The sequence below is a fragment of the Arvicanthis niloticus genome, chromosome 18 (genome assembly GCF_011762505.2).
Source record: "Arvicanthis niloticus isolate mArvNil1 chromosome 18, mArvNil1.pat.X, whole genome shotgun sequence".
NCBI classification, from domain to species: Eukaryota; Metazoa; Chordata; class Mammalia; order Rodentia; family Muridae; genus Arvicanthis; species Arvicanthis niloticus.
The window spans coordinates 32,813,194-32,832,164 of NC_047675.1; the positions used below are offsets into that span (position 1 = coordinate 32,813,194).

The 18,971-nt window shown below is 43.5% G+C and overlaps 1 protein-coding gene across 1 annotated transcript in view; it reads left to right on the top strand.

Moving 5' to 3' along the window:
- Positions 1-18,971, top strand: part of Tango6 (transport and golgi organization 6 homolog) — a 175,439-nt gene that overhangs the window by 51,219 nt on the left and 105,249 nt on the right. Inside the window, exons 12-14 of the mRNA XM_034522335.3 lie at positions 2,858-2,992; positions 10,985-11,464; positions 16,351-16,408. Coding sequence (XP_034378226.1) covers positions 2,858-2,992; positions 10,985-11,464; positions 16,351-16,408 — 673 coding nt within the window. The remainder of the gene's footprint in view (positions 1-2,857; positions 2,993-10,984; positions 11,465-16,350; positions 16,409-18,971) is intronic.

Here is an 18,971-nt window from a genome sequence, read left to right on the forward strand (position 1 = left end):
TAAAAGCACTTGCCATGTAAGCCTAATGATGGATTCAGATCCTCAAAACCTAGTGCTGGAAATGGCAGCATGTATCTGTAACCCCAGCGCTCCTACAGTGACAAGGGAGGCAGAGATGGGAGGAATATTACAAAGTAAAAGAGGCCATCTGAAAGGAGCCAGACGGGCCAGCCTGCCTGGAGTTATACAGCACAGCGGCAAATAACAAGAGATATCTTACTTCAAAATCAAATTGGCAGAAGAAAGAGAATCAATGCCCAAGATCACCCTCTGACCTACACACACACACACACACACACACACACACACACACACGAATGCATGCATGTGCGTGCACACACGAATGCACGCACACACTATCAAATGCATACATAAAAGTAAATATTACTTTCTGATCATCCACCATGTTCTCTGAAAGGAGGTTTCCTCCTGGGAGATTTCTCATTTTCACGTGACAGTCTAATTCTAGTAAGTAATGAGCAGGGAGAAGGTTCCCAGGGTTATTTATAAGCCTGCATCCTCAATCAACCTGTAAGGAATCCAGAGTCACATTCTAAGTGTCACTATTTTTACAGACTCACAATCGTTCATATACAAGGTTTTATATAGTGTAAACTACCAATAACCTTTCCAGTGGAATTAATTTGGTCAGCATCATTTGAACTGACCCTCGTATAATCACCGTTAAACAACAGCAGACACGCATTCACGCACGTACACATGCACACGTGTATATTCAGGATTAATGGCTCAAAGGGGAGAGATCATTTTGAAAATGGGAAAGTTGAGATAGGTCATAATAAGCCTCTAAGCACCATGCAAGATTACATGTTTAACTCTCTGGACAAATCACATGCTGTGCTAGAATCCTTACTGCAAGCTTAAAGCTGGGAGAACGGCATGTTAACACTTGTCTTCTGGGGCAAGGCAGGAAACTGCAAAGGTTATTCAGATGTTCCTTGCATGGAAACAATGCCGGAAACCCACCTCCCTCTCTAACCCTGATACTTTACTAATTTATAAACCATTTGGGGCCATCTAGTTAAGCCATAGAAAAATTTATAAAGGGTGCCTTGTTTTTATTTAGCTTCTATGTTAGCACAAGAATTGTTTGATTGCTAGAACTAGCTTTTCCTAAGCTCCTTTCTAGGCAATTTTTATTGTTAGAAACCTTACATTTGTTTATCCCTGTGTGTGTCCACAACTGCACATGCTACATTTGTGTGGCGGTCAGAGCAGTTTGTAGGAGAGAGTTCTCTCCTTCCACCAAGTGGGTCAGAACTCAGGTTGTGAGACTTGGTGGTAAGCACCTTTATGCACTGAGCCTTCTCACCCGACCCGTCATGCACTGTTTTTAAAAGGCAAGGTGATATATGCTTTAATCCCAGCACTTGGGAGGCAGAGGCAGGCGGATCTGAGTTCAAGGTCTACAACCTGGTCTCCAGAGCAAGTTCTAGGATAGCCAGGGCTACCCAGATAAATAGAAGCGTTTGGTTTGTATGCATGTAAACACAAAACAAACAACTGAAAATCAAGAGAACAGGAAACTGAGAGAGACAAAAGGTTGGTGGGGCACTAGGAGAGCTGAATGAAGGTAGTATATGGATATGATAAAATACACCACATAAATATATAAAAATTTCAAAGAATTAAATCATATTTTAAAACCTGGTAGCTGTTAAACTGTGAAGGAAGGGCCATTTATTAATGTATGTCATCAACAAAAATATCCTTTCTCCCAAACTTCCTTTTTCTTTGTGGGAAGGACACTGAGATAGAGTCTGATATAGCCCAGGCTGGCCTTCCAGTCGATATGTAGCCAAGGATGAGCTTGAACTTCTTGATCTATCTCCCAGTGCTAGGATTACTGCAGTGTCCAGCCAGACTTCCTTCCTGGAGCACCAGTTTGACAACAGCTTTACTCAGCTTCCCACGTATTTGTAATTCTGATGGAACTGCCGACCCAAGAGGTCCTCTGTGACTGAAGTCTCTTAGAACGCAGGGGAGTTTTTCAATTGACTCCCACCCAAGTCAGAGTTCCTTGGGTTCAGCGTCCCTCAGGAGGCTGCCGAAGTGCACACAGTCAAGTCAGCCTTCAGCCCCTTCCACTCTGTCAGCACTTTGTCAGCAAGTTACACATCTCCATAGGGTCATTAAGAGGATTAAATGAGTTAATACCTGTCATGGGTTCAGAATGGAGCCTGGTAAACAGCAAATACCTAATGTTATTATTAAAGAGTGAAGTAATTATGAGCAGTTGACTCAGTAGAAGCAGAATCAGGTGAGGAGAGATGAGACAGGACACATCCACACAGTACAAGTCTCCTGCTCTTCAGATGCTACTCCCACCCATAGCCAAAGCCCCTGAGTTCAGCACTGGGTATGAAGAAACCTCTAAGCTGGTGGATGGTTCAGCAGGGGCAAATTCTTGCCATGCAGACCAGTCAACTGAGTCTACATAGCAAGTTCGACACCAGTCTGGGCCATATAATTACATAAAAGCCCTGTATTAAAAAAATGGAGATTGATACTATGCATGTGAAATACTTGGAAGCTTCTGCATTGCTAAACTCCTGAAGGTGCTGGGTGGAGTAGATTGTTTAGAGAGTTATACTTTCATGCATTGTCCTCTCCATCTTGACGTTTGGCTGTTACTGTTTCTTTTAAAACGCCCTATATAAACTGGCGATGCAAACCAGAAACCCATGAAAATCAAAGCGGAAAAGCACAGAGCACCACCCCTGCTATACAGGAGCAGCTGTGATGTGCTCATGATACAAAGGGGACAGTATGTAAGACGGATGGATTCTATAGTTGTGTCCTGCCCCTCACTGGTTCTAATTTCCTTCTCTGGTAGGTAGTGGACTTTGTAGCAGCAACACTGCAGAGAGCATGTGCAGGCCTGGCTCATGAGGCAGAGAGCACCGTGGGATCACAAACACTGAGCATGTCCATGGGGCTGGTGGCTGTCATGCTAGGAGGAGCTGTTCAGGTGAGCGTAAGTATGAGCAAAACTTGCATGTCACATGGGGAAGAGGACCTTCCTCCCTTCCATACCTTCATGGAAAGCAAGAATGGATAGTGCACCCAGGAGAACTGGGATGGCCAAGTTGGGTTGCTGATGAGAATCTTCTCCAACATAGATGACAAGCATGCCACTTCACACTGACCTGCACAGATGTCACCGTCAAAAGGGCCGGGTTCTTTTGTACTTAGAATGAGCTTGTTTTGGAAACAGTAAGCAAAGTGTTTTGTGCTTGAGGCAGATACTCAGTTCTCTGGCTCCCACTCTTCAAAGAGTTGGTGGGAAATCCTTAGCAACCTTCCAGTTGCTCAGATGGCATCTGTTGCGGCCCGAGCTGCCCCACGCTTGGGGGCCAAAATATCCCGGACTGTTCTGTCAATGTTGGAACCCGCACTGCCCCAAGCTGCTCAGGTCGGAGTTCAGCAAGAAAGAGAGTGAGGATGGACACGAGGAATGGAGACCAGACAGAGTGTGATTCAATCCCGTTTATTCTCCAGTCTCTCTTCCTAGTCCAAGTCCCAAGTCTTGAGTTCCTAGTCCCTAGTGCCTCCAAGTTGTTTTTCCAAGTGCTAAGTGCCTACTACCTAATAATTCTTCTTCCAAGTATCTTTTTCCTCAATGCCTAATTCCTACTCCAAATTGTTCTCCCGAGTGCCTAATAATCTGTTGCTTTCTTCTGTCTGCCTCTCGCCTTTTATATGTCTCACTTCTAAGCCACACTTCTAAGTCACACCTTTAAGTCATGCGCTTAGGCCTTGTCTCTAAATCTGATCTCTAAGTCACGCCCTTAAGTCACACACCCAAGGAAAGATCCTGGGTATCTAAACCAAGATGTTATCAGAGTGTGCTCAGCTGTTGCAGGCTGATGTAATCAAGTCTATTTTCAGGGTATATGGCTCAAGATGGCTGCAAGGATGATAGCTGCCTTCTGTCGGCTCCCCACAGCATCAGTTACCCAGCTTCAGTTTAGCTCGAGATCTGTTGTGTAGCACAAACTGTGCAGTATGCTTAAGCCTGTTGCCACTTTTAAGAGTTTTGTTTTGTTTTTGTTTGAGACAGAATCTCATACACAGAATGACTATTTAAAATAGGATTAGAATTGAATAGAATACCATTTAAGAAGAGGGAAGGGAACTGAGGGGACATATCATCTAGACTAGGCCAAAAGGTCTCTAGTGAGCAGATGGGATTTAACTAGACCTGAAGAAGAATATGTGTTTAAGTGGGTAGAACATGTGGAAGGAAGCCTTTCAATTAAAGAAACTCTTACAAGGCGCAGAACCAGGGAAAAGCCCTGGGACAGCACTGTCAAGGGAAAAGGAGAGGCAGGGCTAGACCATGCTTGTGAGGGTGACTGGTTAATTGGGTGACACATTAAGCAAGGAGACTGCAAGAAAGTAGGACAGTCTCAGAGTGGGTATTACGAAATCAAGCTCCATACCTGTGAGTAGGGAGCCCTCGGGGAATACATTTTGAGTTTGAACATTCAAATCTGGCTTGATTCTTGACGTATTAGATTTTGCCTTTCTCTAGACTTATTTTTTCCCTCTGGTTTTAGAGATCAAACCCAGGGCCTTTTGCTTCCTCCTGTGTTACATCTCCAGCATTCTAGCAAGCATGCCCAGCCAGCAGCCCACAGCCGGCAGCCTGTGTTCCAGACAGCATTATGTCTCAATATCAAAAGGTGGGCCACTCCTGCCTGTTCCTAAGGAGAAAAAAGATTTTTATCTGGGCTAGTTGTCAATGTGAATCTCATTTCTCATTGGATTTACATTTCTAATTTTATATTTTGTATGTCATCTGAAAAAAATAAGCTTTGGGCTAAGATTCCAGAGTCATATTAAATGTAACAAGGAAGGGTTAACAGATGGAATAGCTCAAGTTGGATTGTTCTTGGATTTAATTAGCTTAGTTGAGTTTTTGTTTTTTTTTGATTGAATATTAATTTGGATAGTCTCTATAAATTGAAAGCATAGATTGTGTGCGTGTGTGTTGTATCTTCTTATTTAGTACTTATTTCAGATAATAGAACAAATGGAAACGAAATCACTGAAATCTTCTATCTGCTTTTTCAGAAGCCCATCATTGGAGGCTGCTGTGTGTACTGGCCATGCCTCACTTGCTGTATTTGCACAGCCCTTGCCCATCCTTGCCCTCCTGTGAGCCATCCTGACTCATTACCACTTCCTGGGCTCCCCTGATTTTGCAGTTTAAGTGAACACATACACATCACCTCATTTACTTTTGCCCTAGATTTGTTAATTTATTATTATTTATTGTTTCCTGCTTGGTTCATGCATTTACAGGAGCTTCTCCTGCTCCTACTTCCTCTCCTCCTATTCCACTTACTTTTTCCTTTCTAGTTTTCTCTGTGTAGCCCTGGCTGTCCTTGAACTTGCTCTGTAGAACAGGCTGGACTTGAACTCATAGATCTGCCTGCCTCTGCCTCTGCCTCTCCCTCCCAAGTACTGGGATTAAAGGCATGCACCACCACTATTTGGAAAAGGCTCCTTTTTAAAAAAAAAATTTAGATTTACTTTATTTATGTGTATGAATGTTTTGCCTCCATGTATGTATTCGTACCATGTGTGTGCCTGGTGCTCCCGCAGGTCAGAAGAGGATTGTAGGATCTCCTGGGTCTGGAGTTTGGATGGTTCTGAGCCACCATGTGGATGCTGGGATTTGAATGCAGGTTCTCTGGAAGAGTAGTCAGTGCTTTTAACAGCTGAACTATCTATCTTTCCAGCCTATAAGGCTTTTTAGTAATGCTGGGTTTTGACTTGTATTCACAATAAAGTCTTGCTTGAAGACCATGGTCTCAGTTGACTACAGTCACTCTAAGTCTTTGCTTTAGAGCCTAGAATATTTTCCTTGTTAGGAGTCATTGTTTTGGCTAATGAAACAGAATCTAACAGCATCAGGCCTTTCTTCATTCCTTTCTAAATCATGTAAGTAAGGTGATTATTAAAACATCGTGTCTGGGAAGAGGAGTTAATTTGGAGAAAGTGTATGTTTAAGATTGCTAACAAGATGACTGTAATTCCACATTCATTTTCTAAATTCCAGACTTGGTCATCACTAAAGTATTATGTTGGAGAGTCTTCCCTGTCCCCTCAAGAAGCAGTTTCTGCTTGTTGGTGTAGAGCCTGTGGGCCCACTATTGCCCTGGCTGGTGAAGCTGAGCAGACCTTTCTGGCCTTTCTTTAGGAAATATATTACCTAAAGGCAGGACTCCTAATCTTTAAGCCCAGATTTCATAGTGAGATTCATTACTGAGAGACCAAAGGCGTATCTTTCTCTAAAGGGACAGCTATCTTTAGCTTGTCCTTACACCATACTATCTAGGTCTTCATGTCTCTCCCTTCCTTTTCCTTTTCTCTTTGCCTGCCTGCCTCCCTGCCTGTCTGCCTGCCTGTCTGCCTGCCTGTCTGCCTTCCTTCCTTCCTTCCTTCCTTTAAACTCTTCATTTATTTAAAAAAAAAAAAAGTTCTTCTGAGGACTGGCTCAGAGGTAGAACGTTCTTGTTTCTCTGGTAGGAGAGGTGGATCTGTTCACTGTGCCCACATGGTCTCTCACAACCATCTATACCTCCAGTTCACAGCGATCTGATGCCTCTTCTGGCCTTCTTAGGCACTGCACTCATGTGGTGCACAGACATACATGCAGACAAACCATTGATATACATAAAATAAAACAAATCTCAAAAAAATCCCATTGTAATAAGCATGCACCTATATTTTAGGTGTAGTTGATGAATATATCTGAACCATAGCAAAACAGAGACTTGTGTGGAACAGTGGTGAGCAAACTAGAGGTCTGCCCCAGAGTGGGGAGGCAGGAGTAAGTACTCCTGCTAGAGCCTGTTTGTTCAGCAAGGAAAGTGAACTGGTTCCACTTCTGTCCTTTCAGCCCTTCCTGGGCTGGATACTCTGTCTATTCTTAATTCTTAATTCATTCTTAATTGCTGTTGCCTCTCAAGCAGGCACTTCCTGCTTACTACCTGTCCTTAGCAAGCCTACTACAGCAGCTGATAAACAGCATGGGTGGACAACAATTGGCAGGAAGCAAGAAGAAGGCAGGAGAGTGTTTTAAATGAAGGAGGCAGTTTCGTTTTTAGTACTTATCAAAGGGCATGGACTTTTAAAGGTTCAAGAGCACTGCTATCTCCCGTAATGAGCAGCCTTCAGTAGCCCACAGGTGTGTTTCCTGCATTAGTCATGAATGTACAGGGATAGGAGATCCACACTTTGTGTTTTCACAGGAAGTTTGCTTGTTATCCTCTGGTAGCTCACACATTTCTCAGAATTTCAAGCATTTATGGTAGATGGTCACTGTCTTGCTGAGCACGGACAGTTCCCTCAAGCAGGGCTCTGTGCAAGCTAAGCTCCTGCTCTGCCCTTTGCTTTAGCCCTCACCTTAGTTTGTATCTCGTGTGACCGTTCATACTTCCAAAGCTATGGGAGATGTTAGGTGTCTGCTCTGTCACTCTGCCTCTGACATAACAGGCCCCCGTGCAGCTTCTTACACCGGTGCTGGGGGTTCAAACTCAGGTCCTCATGCTTACTCAGCGAGTGCCTTCCCACCAACCTGTCTGCTCTGTCCTGAATTTTACATCTTTAAAAAAAATGATCTTTCATGGTCAACAATATGGCTCAGGAGGCAAAGGCATTTGCTGCACAAACCTGAAAACCTGAGCGCAGTCCCTCGGCCCTGTGTAAAAGTGGGAGAGAGCCGAGGCCACAAGATTGTCCTCTGACCTGCACATGCATGAAGAGGCACTTGTGTCCCACAACCATGTGCATATACAAGTGCATGTGTGTACACACATGCACGATAAATACAAATAAGTTTTTAAACGGTCTTTCAGCTACCTAAGGACTAGTTGTCTCCAATGCCTTTAGCTTTTGAGATTAAGCCATCTAAATATGGAATTGTCTTCCTTCATTGTATTCATTTATAAACATTGTTAAAGATTTTCAGAGACTTATATAATTTTTATGAAATGATTTCTATTGCTACCAGTGTCAGTGAAAGGTTTTAATTTTCTCCCCTTTTAATGCCTGTTTTAAAGGACTACAGCACTAAACAAATGTTTCAAAGATCTAGAATCTGGTTAGGTATGGTGGTGCATACCTTTAGTCTCAGCACTCGGGGGTCAGAGGAAGGCAGATCTCTGTGAGTTCAAGGCTAGTCTGGTCTTCATGGTGAGTTCCAGGATAGCCAGGACTATGTAGAGAGACCCTGTCTTGAAAATAAAACGAAAACAAATAAAAGAAAAAGATCTAGAATCTTTAAGGACTGCCAATATCTAAAAGCATAGCAGAAATCAGTATTTTTATTTATTTATTTTTTCTTATTTTATTTTATTTACATTTAAGATGCCATCCACTTTCCCCATTTCCCCTCCCTAGAAAACCCCTGTCCCATGCCCCCCCTTTCCTTTTTGCTTTTATATAATTTTTTTAAAATGTTAATCAAAGGATTTATAAGTTTGGTAATGCTCAATCAGAAGCGTAACCCAATACGCAACCTAGATATAAAAACTATCTTTGACTGGTGGAGACCTGTGAACATCTGCCTCCATGCCCCCTCTCTCTTTCTCTCTCTCATCACCTAGCTTCTCCTCTCCTTCATCTTCTCTCCTTACTCCATCTCTTCCTCTCAATACTCCTTCCCACTTAGCTCCTCCTACATATCACTCTTCCTGTTAAAGTAAAACTTTTCTCTCAAAATACAGTTAGAGCATACTTATTCCTAATTGTACCAGTGAGGTACAAGATAGTCCTAATACCCAGTCCATCATTTTGTTGACTAACCAGAACCTCTGTCATCTCTTCTAACTAAAACACTTACTTTTGATCCTGGCTTTTTTTTTTTTTTTTTTTGCTTTAGAATGAATGTCAGCTGAAAACTATCTACTCAGATCTTTTCTCTCAAAGTAAATAGCCAGGATTGGCTATGAGACTATGGGTCTTCAACCCCGTCAGAAATCCGGAATGACTGAGTTAACTGAAGTTATGGGAAGCACTAAACGTAGCTTCTAAAACTTAGCCAATTTATAGAGACCGCTGAACACCTGAAAAGCCCCTATACTACCGAATGTTTGAGCATCAAATCTTCAGCCTTCTGGCCCAGAGTCCTCTGACAGACCTTAGTGATGCAGGATTATTAAGGGCTGATTACTCTGTCTAGGCAGATAATAATCAGTCGACTATTCTGCATGTGTGTCCTTTTCTGGACAGTAATTTGTCTGTAGATGGAAAGAGGCAATTCTTGCCTAGTGGCTGTCACCACACAACTGGCATAACTCCAAGGATGCTCAATTTCTTCTTAGAATCCACAACAGGAAGCTGTCAGGAGCAGACAGGTCTCTAATCAGAATGGACATTAATATATAAATTTTTGTAGCGTCAATTCTATGGACTTCTGACGTTTTGAAAACCAACTATCCATGTAAGGTCACCTGGACTGTTGTCTGTACACTCCTCTCAGCTATTTCTAAATAAAATATGGGAAACCTCCTAACAATAAATTCAAAGCCATAAATTTGCTATAGTCCCTTAACTCATAGGTTAACCATCCCAAATCAGTTAAAAAAGTTAAGGAAGGACTGGGTCTAGGCCTTGTATTCCTAAATGTGTTATACAGGCACATTGCCCATGAGAGTGTCAATATTCATCTCACTTTTATATTAATAAGGAGCTCGTACCAATGAAAATCTTAAATTTGAAATCAAAGTAAATTTTGTAACATTTAAGAAATTATAACTTCATCTTGATAATAATTATACAGATTTCTACCAATAGGTTATGGCTATGCAATAAGTCCTAGCTAATCCTCCCTGTTCCAATAAAACCACTACTTTTCCCTAGAAAGACAGACCATTATTAACCACATTAGTCCCCAAGCCCAGGGAATAGGGGCGCTGACTCTTCTTTAACTTCTTCAAGCTGATTACGGGCATTGAGATATTAGAAGAGGGGTGGGGGGAAGAGTAAGTTGATAAGCCTCTGATGCTGTGTCTTCACTGAATCCAGATGGAATTCCAGGACATCGGAGGTTTGGGCAGGTCTGCTCAGTATGCTTGATGAGTAGATACACCAAGGCTGTGTATTCTAAGATACTGCCTGAGTTAGAGCGCCTGGGATCCCCGATTCCTCTGGGTTCTTGGAGGTTGGGGGCAGAAAAGCATAGCAGAAATCAGTATTTTTAAAAAAAAATTTATTATTTATTTGTATGTGTGTAGACCTGTGTGTACATATGTGTGCACCTGTGTGTGTACTGAGGCCAGAGCAGGGTATGAGGTCTCCTTCTGTATCACTCTCTACCTATTGCTTTGAGGCAGGGTTTTTTCTGAACCATCTTGGAGCTGGGACTACAGAGATGCATGGAAAATGTGGTTTGTTGTATGGGTGGTAGGTTGTGAACTCTGGTCCCTCAGGATTAAAGGATGATTTTTAGGCATAATTTAATTTTTATATTCCAAGCTATGACTTTTTGTTTATTTTATTTTTCTTTGGAGACAGGATCACAGGCTATTCTAGAACTCATTATGTAGTCCAGTCTGGCCTTGAACTCAGGGTAGTTCTGTTCCAGCCTCCCCATTGTGATGACACACATGTGTCACACTGCCTGGATTGTAGCTTCTTAACTTTACAATCAGCTGTTTTCCAGATGATAATTCTGGACATCTTCCTTAAGTATCTGTTTTAAATGCAGGAAGTAATGGATACTCTCCCTCAGGGATACAGGGATTCTTGTTAATTTAGAAGGTGCCTATGTGTGGCCATGCTCAATACATTGTTAGCTGCAATTATGTAGCAAATAGCTCTTGAGTGTTTGTCCGAGGTATTGCTAAGCGCACACGCCATGTACACATGTGACTATTGCCCCTTCTGTACACTTGGTAACATTGCCTACATTAGTTTTGATCTACTATTTTTACATTTCCCTTTACAGTTGAAGTCAAGTGATTTTGCGGTCCTGAAGCAGCTGCTGCCTCTGTTGGAGAAAGTCTCTAACACATACCCTGACCCTGTCATCCAAGAGCTTGCTGCTGATCTCCGAATTACCATCTCCACTCGTGGAGCCTTCTCCACTGAGGCTGTCAGCACAGCAGCCCAGAGTACCCTAAACAAAAAAGAGCCGGAACAGGAAACAGAAGAACAGCGACAAACCAGTCATGACACATCCACAGAAGGAGCTCAGAACTGCCCTAAACAAGAGCAGAACCCCCCCAGAAGAAGCCAAGGTTCCAGTGAGCCCTGTGCTGCCACAAGCCGGCCACCAGGACATATAACCACAGAACAGTTCCGGGAGGTTCTCTTATCAGCCTGTGATCCCCAGGTTCCGACCCGGGCTGCTGCCCTCCGCACCCTTTCCCGATGGGTAGAGCAGAGAGAAGCGAGAGCCCTGGAGGAACAAAAGAAGCTTCTTCAGGTGAGTAGAAGACACTGCCATGCACAGGACACAGTGCAGGCAGCCCAGGGCAAATATTCAACTTAGAGCCTTTGTTGTTTTGAGACAGGATTTCACTGTGGATCCCTGGCTAGCCTGGAACTTGTTCTATACACCAGGCTAACCTGGAACTCAGAGATCCATCTACTCTGCCTCCCGAGTGCTGGGATTAAAGGTGTTTGCCCTCGTGACCAACCCAATTTAGGTATTTTTTAAAAAACATTAATTTGTGTCAAGCCCTGTCTTTGATTATCCTCCAGGAGCTTAAATTGTTGAGAAGTCAGATTAAGGTAGGAAAGGTGTTGAACAGAGTGCCAGAATTTTTGTATATCAGCAATGTGGTGGGTAACTGGGAAAAATGTGGGCTAGGCTGATTTTCATATAGATTTAGCAAAACAGCTAAGTGTTAGCATGTGAAAGACAGGCAGTGGGCTAGCATGAGCAAACTCCCAGAGTTGGGATGGTGCCCATTCTAGGTAAACCCCATGTCTGATTGGATCCATCTTAGAGGAGCATTGTGTCTAACTGGCTCTCCTCCTCTCCTTTGCCTCCATCACAGCAAAAGCTGTCCTGGGTGTTGTAGACTGATGTAGCAGTGTGCACACTGCTTCTTTAGGATCTTTCCCTTTTGTGGAAGTCTTTGGGACTTGAGTGTGTACTAGTTTAAGAACAGGGGACCTAGAAACCACTGCCTGGGACCAGTCTCAGCTTCTTAGCACACTCAACCCTCCTGAGCCTTCGTAGTGATGGTGGTGATCTAGCTATGTGTCTCGTCCTCTGACTGCAGGTTGTAACTCTGGTGGACATCTATTTTAGTTAGTATGGTACTGGAACTGCTGTATAGTTTGCTCTTTTGCAAACTACATATTGAATACTTGCTCTTTTTTGAGCCAAGCCATGTACTTTACTGATACTGTCTCTCATCCTCACAACTGCAGTATGTGTTCTCTTCATCCTGCAGATGAAACGCAGACACATGTCAAGGACTTTCTGCCAGGGAAATAATATTGAACTCACAAATCTTCTTTGAGTAGCTGTCATCCCCAACTATCCATTAGTATGCTGCTTTAGATGTGTGTTGGGACCACCATTGCAATTTCCTTTGACTGCATGTAATCTTCATCTGCCATGTTCACCATGTTCTGCCAGTGGTTTTTAATAAGAAATGTAAATTGCTGGGGATACCCCACTAATGTATCTCTTATTTGTGTGTGATATGCATGTATGTGTATGTGTGTGCATGTGTGTGTATGTGCATGCATGTGTGATATGCATGTGTGTGTATGCATGTATATGCATCTGTGTGATGTGCATATGTGTGTTTGTGTGTGTATGTGTATGCATGTGTGATATACATGTATGTGTGTGTGTGTGTGTGCATGTGTGTGTGTTGTAAGGCCCTCACAAAGGGAGGACCTCACCCAAGCCTCAGGAATTCACGGCCACCCATTAACTCACAAGACACCAAACTTGATGCAATCAGCAAGAAGTATATTTTAATCAGTATACTGAGGTCAAGACCCATGACCCACGCAGGGGCAGTGGGGTCTGACCCCAGGGCTTTGGAGACAGAGAGAATTTAAAGTCAAAAACCACAACTCGGGGGTGGGGGGTGGGGGGAGGAACCACAACCCAGGGGGAGTGAAGGAGGGCTATTGGAGAGCACCTGTGGAAAGTCCCAGCCTATTATTCAGTTTGTGACAGGGTACAAGGAAGAGTCATGGGGAACATTCTGTATAGACTATTCTCTAAGAGCCTGTACGTAATCAGCCATCTATCTTGTGGTCAGCCAAGTTCCTGAAACACAGAGCTCACAACCAAGCTGACCTGCACTCTTGGTTCTGCTTGCTGTTAGGAGTTTTTGAAAATTTTTAACCCTTTCATGTTTGTGTGGGCATGCATGTGTGATGTGTGTGTGTGTGTGTGTGTGTAAGTGTGTATATGCACATCTGGAGGCCAGAGGTCAGCATCAGGTGTCTTCCTCTACCACTCTCTACCTTATTTTCAGGTAGTCTTTCACTGGACCTGGGACTCACCAGTTGGTTAAGCTGACTGGCTGGCAAGTTTACATGATGCTTCTGTATCCGTCTACCAGTGCTGGGCTCTGAAAAAGGATGTGGAAGAGCTTCAGGTCTACATGCTTGCACAGCAGACTTGTTCCCCACTCGTCTTCTCAGCCTCTAGTTCTTTCTTGTTCTCTTCCCCTCCCCACCCCCGCCTTCTTTCTTTTTCTTTTCTTTATTTCTTTTTTTTTTTTCCTGAGACAAGGTTTCAGGTAGCCCCAGGTCGTTGTTGAACTTGGTCCATCACCCAAACCTGGATGATCCTGAAACCCAGATCTTCTTGACTCTATCTCCAAAGGGCTGGGATTACAAGCATGCCCATCACCCCAGACTGAGTGTGAACTCCTGATCCTCCTACCTTCCATGTGCCGGGATCACAGGCATGCACTCCCACACTCCTGTCCCTTTTATTTTTTAAATTAGTTTTTGGTTATCATGCAAGGAAATGGGTTTTATTGTAAAATTTTGGTATGCCTGTATCATTATTTTTTCTTCTTATTTGTTCCCTGCATTTCTTTTCTCACGGATGTGACAACACACCTGACAAACAGTTTAAGGAGAGAGGTTCAGTTTGGCTCATCGTTTGAGAATGCAGTCCATGACCACAGAGAAGTCATGGCTGCAGCTGCTCCCTTCCCTCTGCAGTCAGGAAGCAGAGACACAGGAATGCTCAGCTCCTTTCTCCTTTAAAAAAGAATAAGCAAGCATTTTTTGGTTACACTTAAATTTTGATTTTGTGCAGGGGGATAGGGGAGGCGTGTTGGCACCATAATGAGTTTGTGGTGCTCGGAGGACAGATTGTAAGGAGTCGGTTCCTGGGACTGATTCAGATCAGCTCCCTTGGCAGCAGCCACCCTTGCTTGCTCAGCCGCTTACTGGCTTCCATTCCCCTTTGGATTCAGTCCTGGACACCAGCGCATGGAGTCGTACCACCCACAGCTAGGGTGGCTCTTCCACCCTAGATACTCAAGTAACTGAGTCTAGAAATTCCCTCACAGATGTGCCCAGAGGTTTATTCCTGAGGTGACTCTCAACCTCATCCAGTTGATGCTCAGATTATCCAGTTCACCTCCCACACTCGGCTTCCTGCTCCCTCTCTTAACTCTTGCTGACCCCTTTCTTCCTCCAGATGAAATCCCTTCTGCTGTCATGACATGAATATTTTATAACCCTCTTGTTCCTCTCTCTCTTCTACCTTAAAGACTTCTTGTCTTGGGTAGGGTTTCTATTGCTATGACCAAAGCAACTTTGAGAAGGAAAGAATTTATTTGGCTTGTGTATCCTAGGTTGAAGTCCATTTAGGGAAGTCAAAGCAGAAGCTCAATGCAGGACCATGAAGGCAGGAACTGATGCAAAAACTGTGGAGTGGTGCTGCTTCCTGACTTGCTCCTCTTGGCTTGCTCACAGCATCTAGGACCACCTGCCCAGGAGTGGCCCCACCCACAGTGGGCTGGGCCCATCCACATCAGTTATTAATCAAGAAAATGCCTTCCCGTTTTGCCTGCAGGCCAATCTGATGATGGACGTCTTCTCAGTTGAGGTTTTCCCTTCCCAGATGATCCTAGCTTGTGACAAGTTGACAAAAACCTGGCCAAGACACCTGCCAAGTATTCATCTGTGAAGTGCTTAAAATATCTATTTATTCTCATGTCTGCTAATCTGGATTAAGTTTCCCTCATTTCATATGCAATCCCAACATCTTCCAACCTACTCATCATCCCGTCCAGACTCTTCAGCTCTCTCTCAGTAGGAGAGACACCAGCAGCATGAGGTTCAAGTCAAGACTGTCTAGTGAAGGATATAGCACAGTATAAGAGCAGGCACTCCTATCAGCCCTCAACAGCAAGCTGGAGGAGCATGGACACATGCTGCTGTGTTTCCCTTGTGCCTATGTTAGGGCTTAAGTTTAACATGGCATCAGTGTCTTCTGGGTACACTATACTGCATTTGGCACCCTAATTAAGTTCCGAATTTGGGAAAGAATGAGAGTAGTTTTTTAGCAGTGTCAATCAAAGGGCTACACTTGCAAGATACTTAAAAAGTGTACTAGACATAAAATTGCCTCTAATACTATCACGGTTATCATGGTGTGTATCAGGGAAACAGATTAGACTGTATCTGGCCACCTGTGTTGGAAATTTGTCCATGGGCTAGCACAGAAGAATATTGAGGATTGTTCTTTTTAAAAAGTTTTATGAGTCAGGCATGGAGGCACACACTTTTAAACCCAGCACTTGGAGAGGCAAAAGCAGGCAGACCTCTGTGAGTTCGAAGCCAGCCTGTCTACAAAGCGAGTTTGAGGACAGCTAGGACTACACAGAGAAACCCTGTCTCAAACAAAACAAAACAAAACAAAACAAAATACCAAGTTTTCTGGCTATTATTGTGTGTGAGTGTGGTGTATGTGTGTGAGTATGATGTACATATATGAGTGTGAGCATGCATGTGCTGCAGTGTGCTTGTATAGGTTAGAGGGTAAGTTTTGGGAGTTTGTTTTCCTCATCTACCATGGGATTCAGATGCAATGATCAAACTCAGATTGCTAGGTTTGCAGACCAGGTGTTTACTTCCTGATTGTTCTTATACATGTTGATCTCCATGACTAGTGCTTAATGACATTAAGAAGTTTCTCCCCCTAATTCTTCCCCCTTTGAATTAAACTTAAATATACCATTTTCCTCATGTGGTTCTATGTCAGACCAATTTCTACCAAGAGGAGACATGTTTCTCTTGGAGGCAGCAGATGAAGGGCTCTGTATCTTTCTCCCTCTTTGAGGATCACTTGATTCTGTTTTGTACTTTCAGATATTCTTGGAGAACTTAGATCATGAAGACTCTTTTGTATATCTATCTGCAATTCAAGGTAAGTTAATATGGACCAAAGATGGTATCATGTTCACCTGAGGCGTACAACCACAAGACAACTGGTCATTTGTCCACCTTTCTGCTTCCTAAGTGGGACGATCTGAGTGATAATAACATTCCTGGAAAGTTTCAATGTCTCATAATAGTGACGTTTCATGTTTACTTCATCGTTCTAGAGATTAAATCCTATTTCCTTCAGATGAGAGAGGTGAAGAATGGTTCATTCATGGACTCTATGACATTAACTGGGGCCAGTGAGGTAGCTCAGCAGGTAAAGCACAGGCCACTTAGTCTGAGTTTGATCCCCTCCCTGATCCATACAGTGGGAGAACTGATTCCTGCAAATTGTCCTCTCTGACCTCCACATTTATGTGCATGTGCGCACACACAGACACACTCACACTCAAGTATGCACGTATGCATGCACAAAGAAAAAAGCTACAAAGTTTTTTGTGTTTTCAAATGGTTTGGGTTTAATTTTTCTGGTTTCTTTGTTCTATCATTTTTGGTGGTTTGTTTTTGTTTTTCGTGTGTGGGTGGGTGGTGTTCTGGGAAGTAAAACCAGGACCTCACACAAGTAAACACTAGTAAGCTATACCTCAACCTCAGCTTCAGGTATTTAATATTAATTCATTAAAAAAAATTTATGGGGTGGCATGTTGGCTCAGCATCTGAGTGCATGCCGCTCTTACAGGGAGCCACAGTGACATATAACTCCAGCTCCAGAGAATCTAATGTTCTCTTTTGGCCTCTGTGGGCAATGCACATATGCGCACACCCATGTACACATAAATAATTAATACAATATTTTTAAAAAGCACATGGAGCCAGGCATGATGACATATACCTTTAATTCAACACTTGGGAGACAAAGGCAAGAGGATCTCTATGAGTTCAAGGCCAGCCAGGTTTACATAGTGAGTTCTAGGACAACCAGAGCTTATGTAATTGGGAAACCCTGTCTCAAAAAAAACTAAAAACAAACAAAACCCAAACATATGGAGCTGGAACGCAGCTCAGGGGTAGAGCACTTACATAGCATGCCAAGGTTCATGTCTGAGCCCTAGCACTGGGGAGGAAATATGGAAATCATTATATTTCTTTTCTGAGATTCTTTGTTCACTACTTTCTATTGGTTTATAGATTCCAGACCTAGAGGGAAATACAAAGTTAGGACTCTTTTTAAAAAGAACGGAATCATACTATGAGACAGCTAGAGTTGCTTGTTTCCTTTGGTGCCAAGAGCTGGGACTCTGGAGGCAGACTGCCTAGGCGTACCTGCCCTCAGCTCTACAAACTTCGCCATACACTTTAATGCTCCTGCGCTCTGGTCTCTTAGGAGTTAAAATGGAGCTCAGTGTGTACATTAGTGATTTTCTCATTGTTACAACAACATTCTTGACAACAAAAGCACCTTTATGAAGGAAAGTATTTGTTTGGCTCACAGTTTGAGAATGCTGTCTATCATGGTGGGAGGCAGGACAGCAGGAAGTGAGGCATCCATGCAGGGAGGTCACACTGCATCCACAGAGGAGGCACAAACGTTTGAGTGGCGGCTTCCTGTTGTTTATAGGGAACGCTAGCCTGTGAAAATGGTGTTGTCCACATTTAGGGTAGCTCTTCCCAACTCCCCTAACTGAACATAGATTCCCTCACTGGTGTGCCCAGAGGCTTGTTGCCAATCCCTTCCACTGACAGCATTACCCATACCGTGGCAGCTCTAGACATGAGTGCCTGGTTGTCTCTGCCCAGTGGCTTGTTCTTGTAGCAATGTCAGAAGTGCTGGATTACAAGCACGAATGCTAGAGGCTGTCTTTAGGGACAGCTGTCCTGCTGCTTCTCTTTCAGTCTTTTGGCCAAAGCAAGTCATGTGGCCTACACAAAGAATCATGGGCAATAATGCTGCTCTGTGCCTGCAGGGGACAGACAGTCAAGTCTAACAGTGAAGAGCATGGATGCAGATTGGTACCCACAGTGTAGCTCTTCATACTGCTGTGTTCTGTTCACTTAGAAGCAAGGCTGACAACAAACACAAAGGTGCATCCAAGCTCCTATGGCCTTGATGTTTCTGAATGCGACTTGGACTTGCTCTGTACAGACAGTATTTGAAGCTTAAGAGAGCACAGAGGAGAAAGAGTACACTAGTGAGGGCCTGAGTTTAGGAATTCTTTTTTTATTCAACAAACAAGCATGAGCACCTACTACACGTGAGACACTTAGCTGAGTTACTAAGAGTAGGGTAAAAGGCGAAAAGAGAAGTAAAGGAGACAAAATGACCATCTAGGATGTAGGAGGACAGCCAGGAGAGTTGAGTTTCCGGAAAAAGTAATTGACCAATAGCTGTGGAGGTCAGACAAGGCTGGGCTCAGCAGTGCACAGGAGGCCCAATGAGGCTACGGGGCATGAAGCGACACTCAAGGAAACCAGAGAAATCATGAATGGAGAGCCCAAGACTCCCCTAAATATAAGTCTCAGAAACCAGGTCACCTGTGCTTTTCCAAGGAGATGTGTTTCACAGAGTTCGTTTCCGTTTTCAGGGCTGGGTTTTGGAAGTGGTGGTA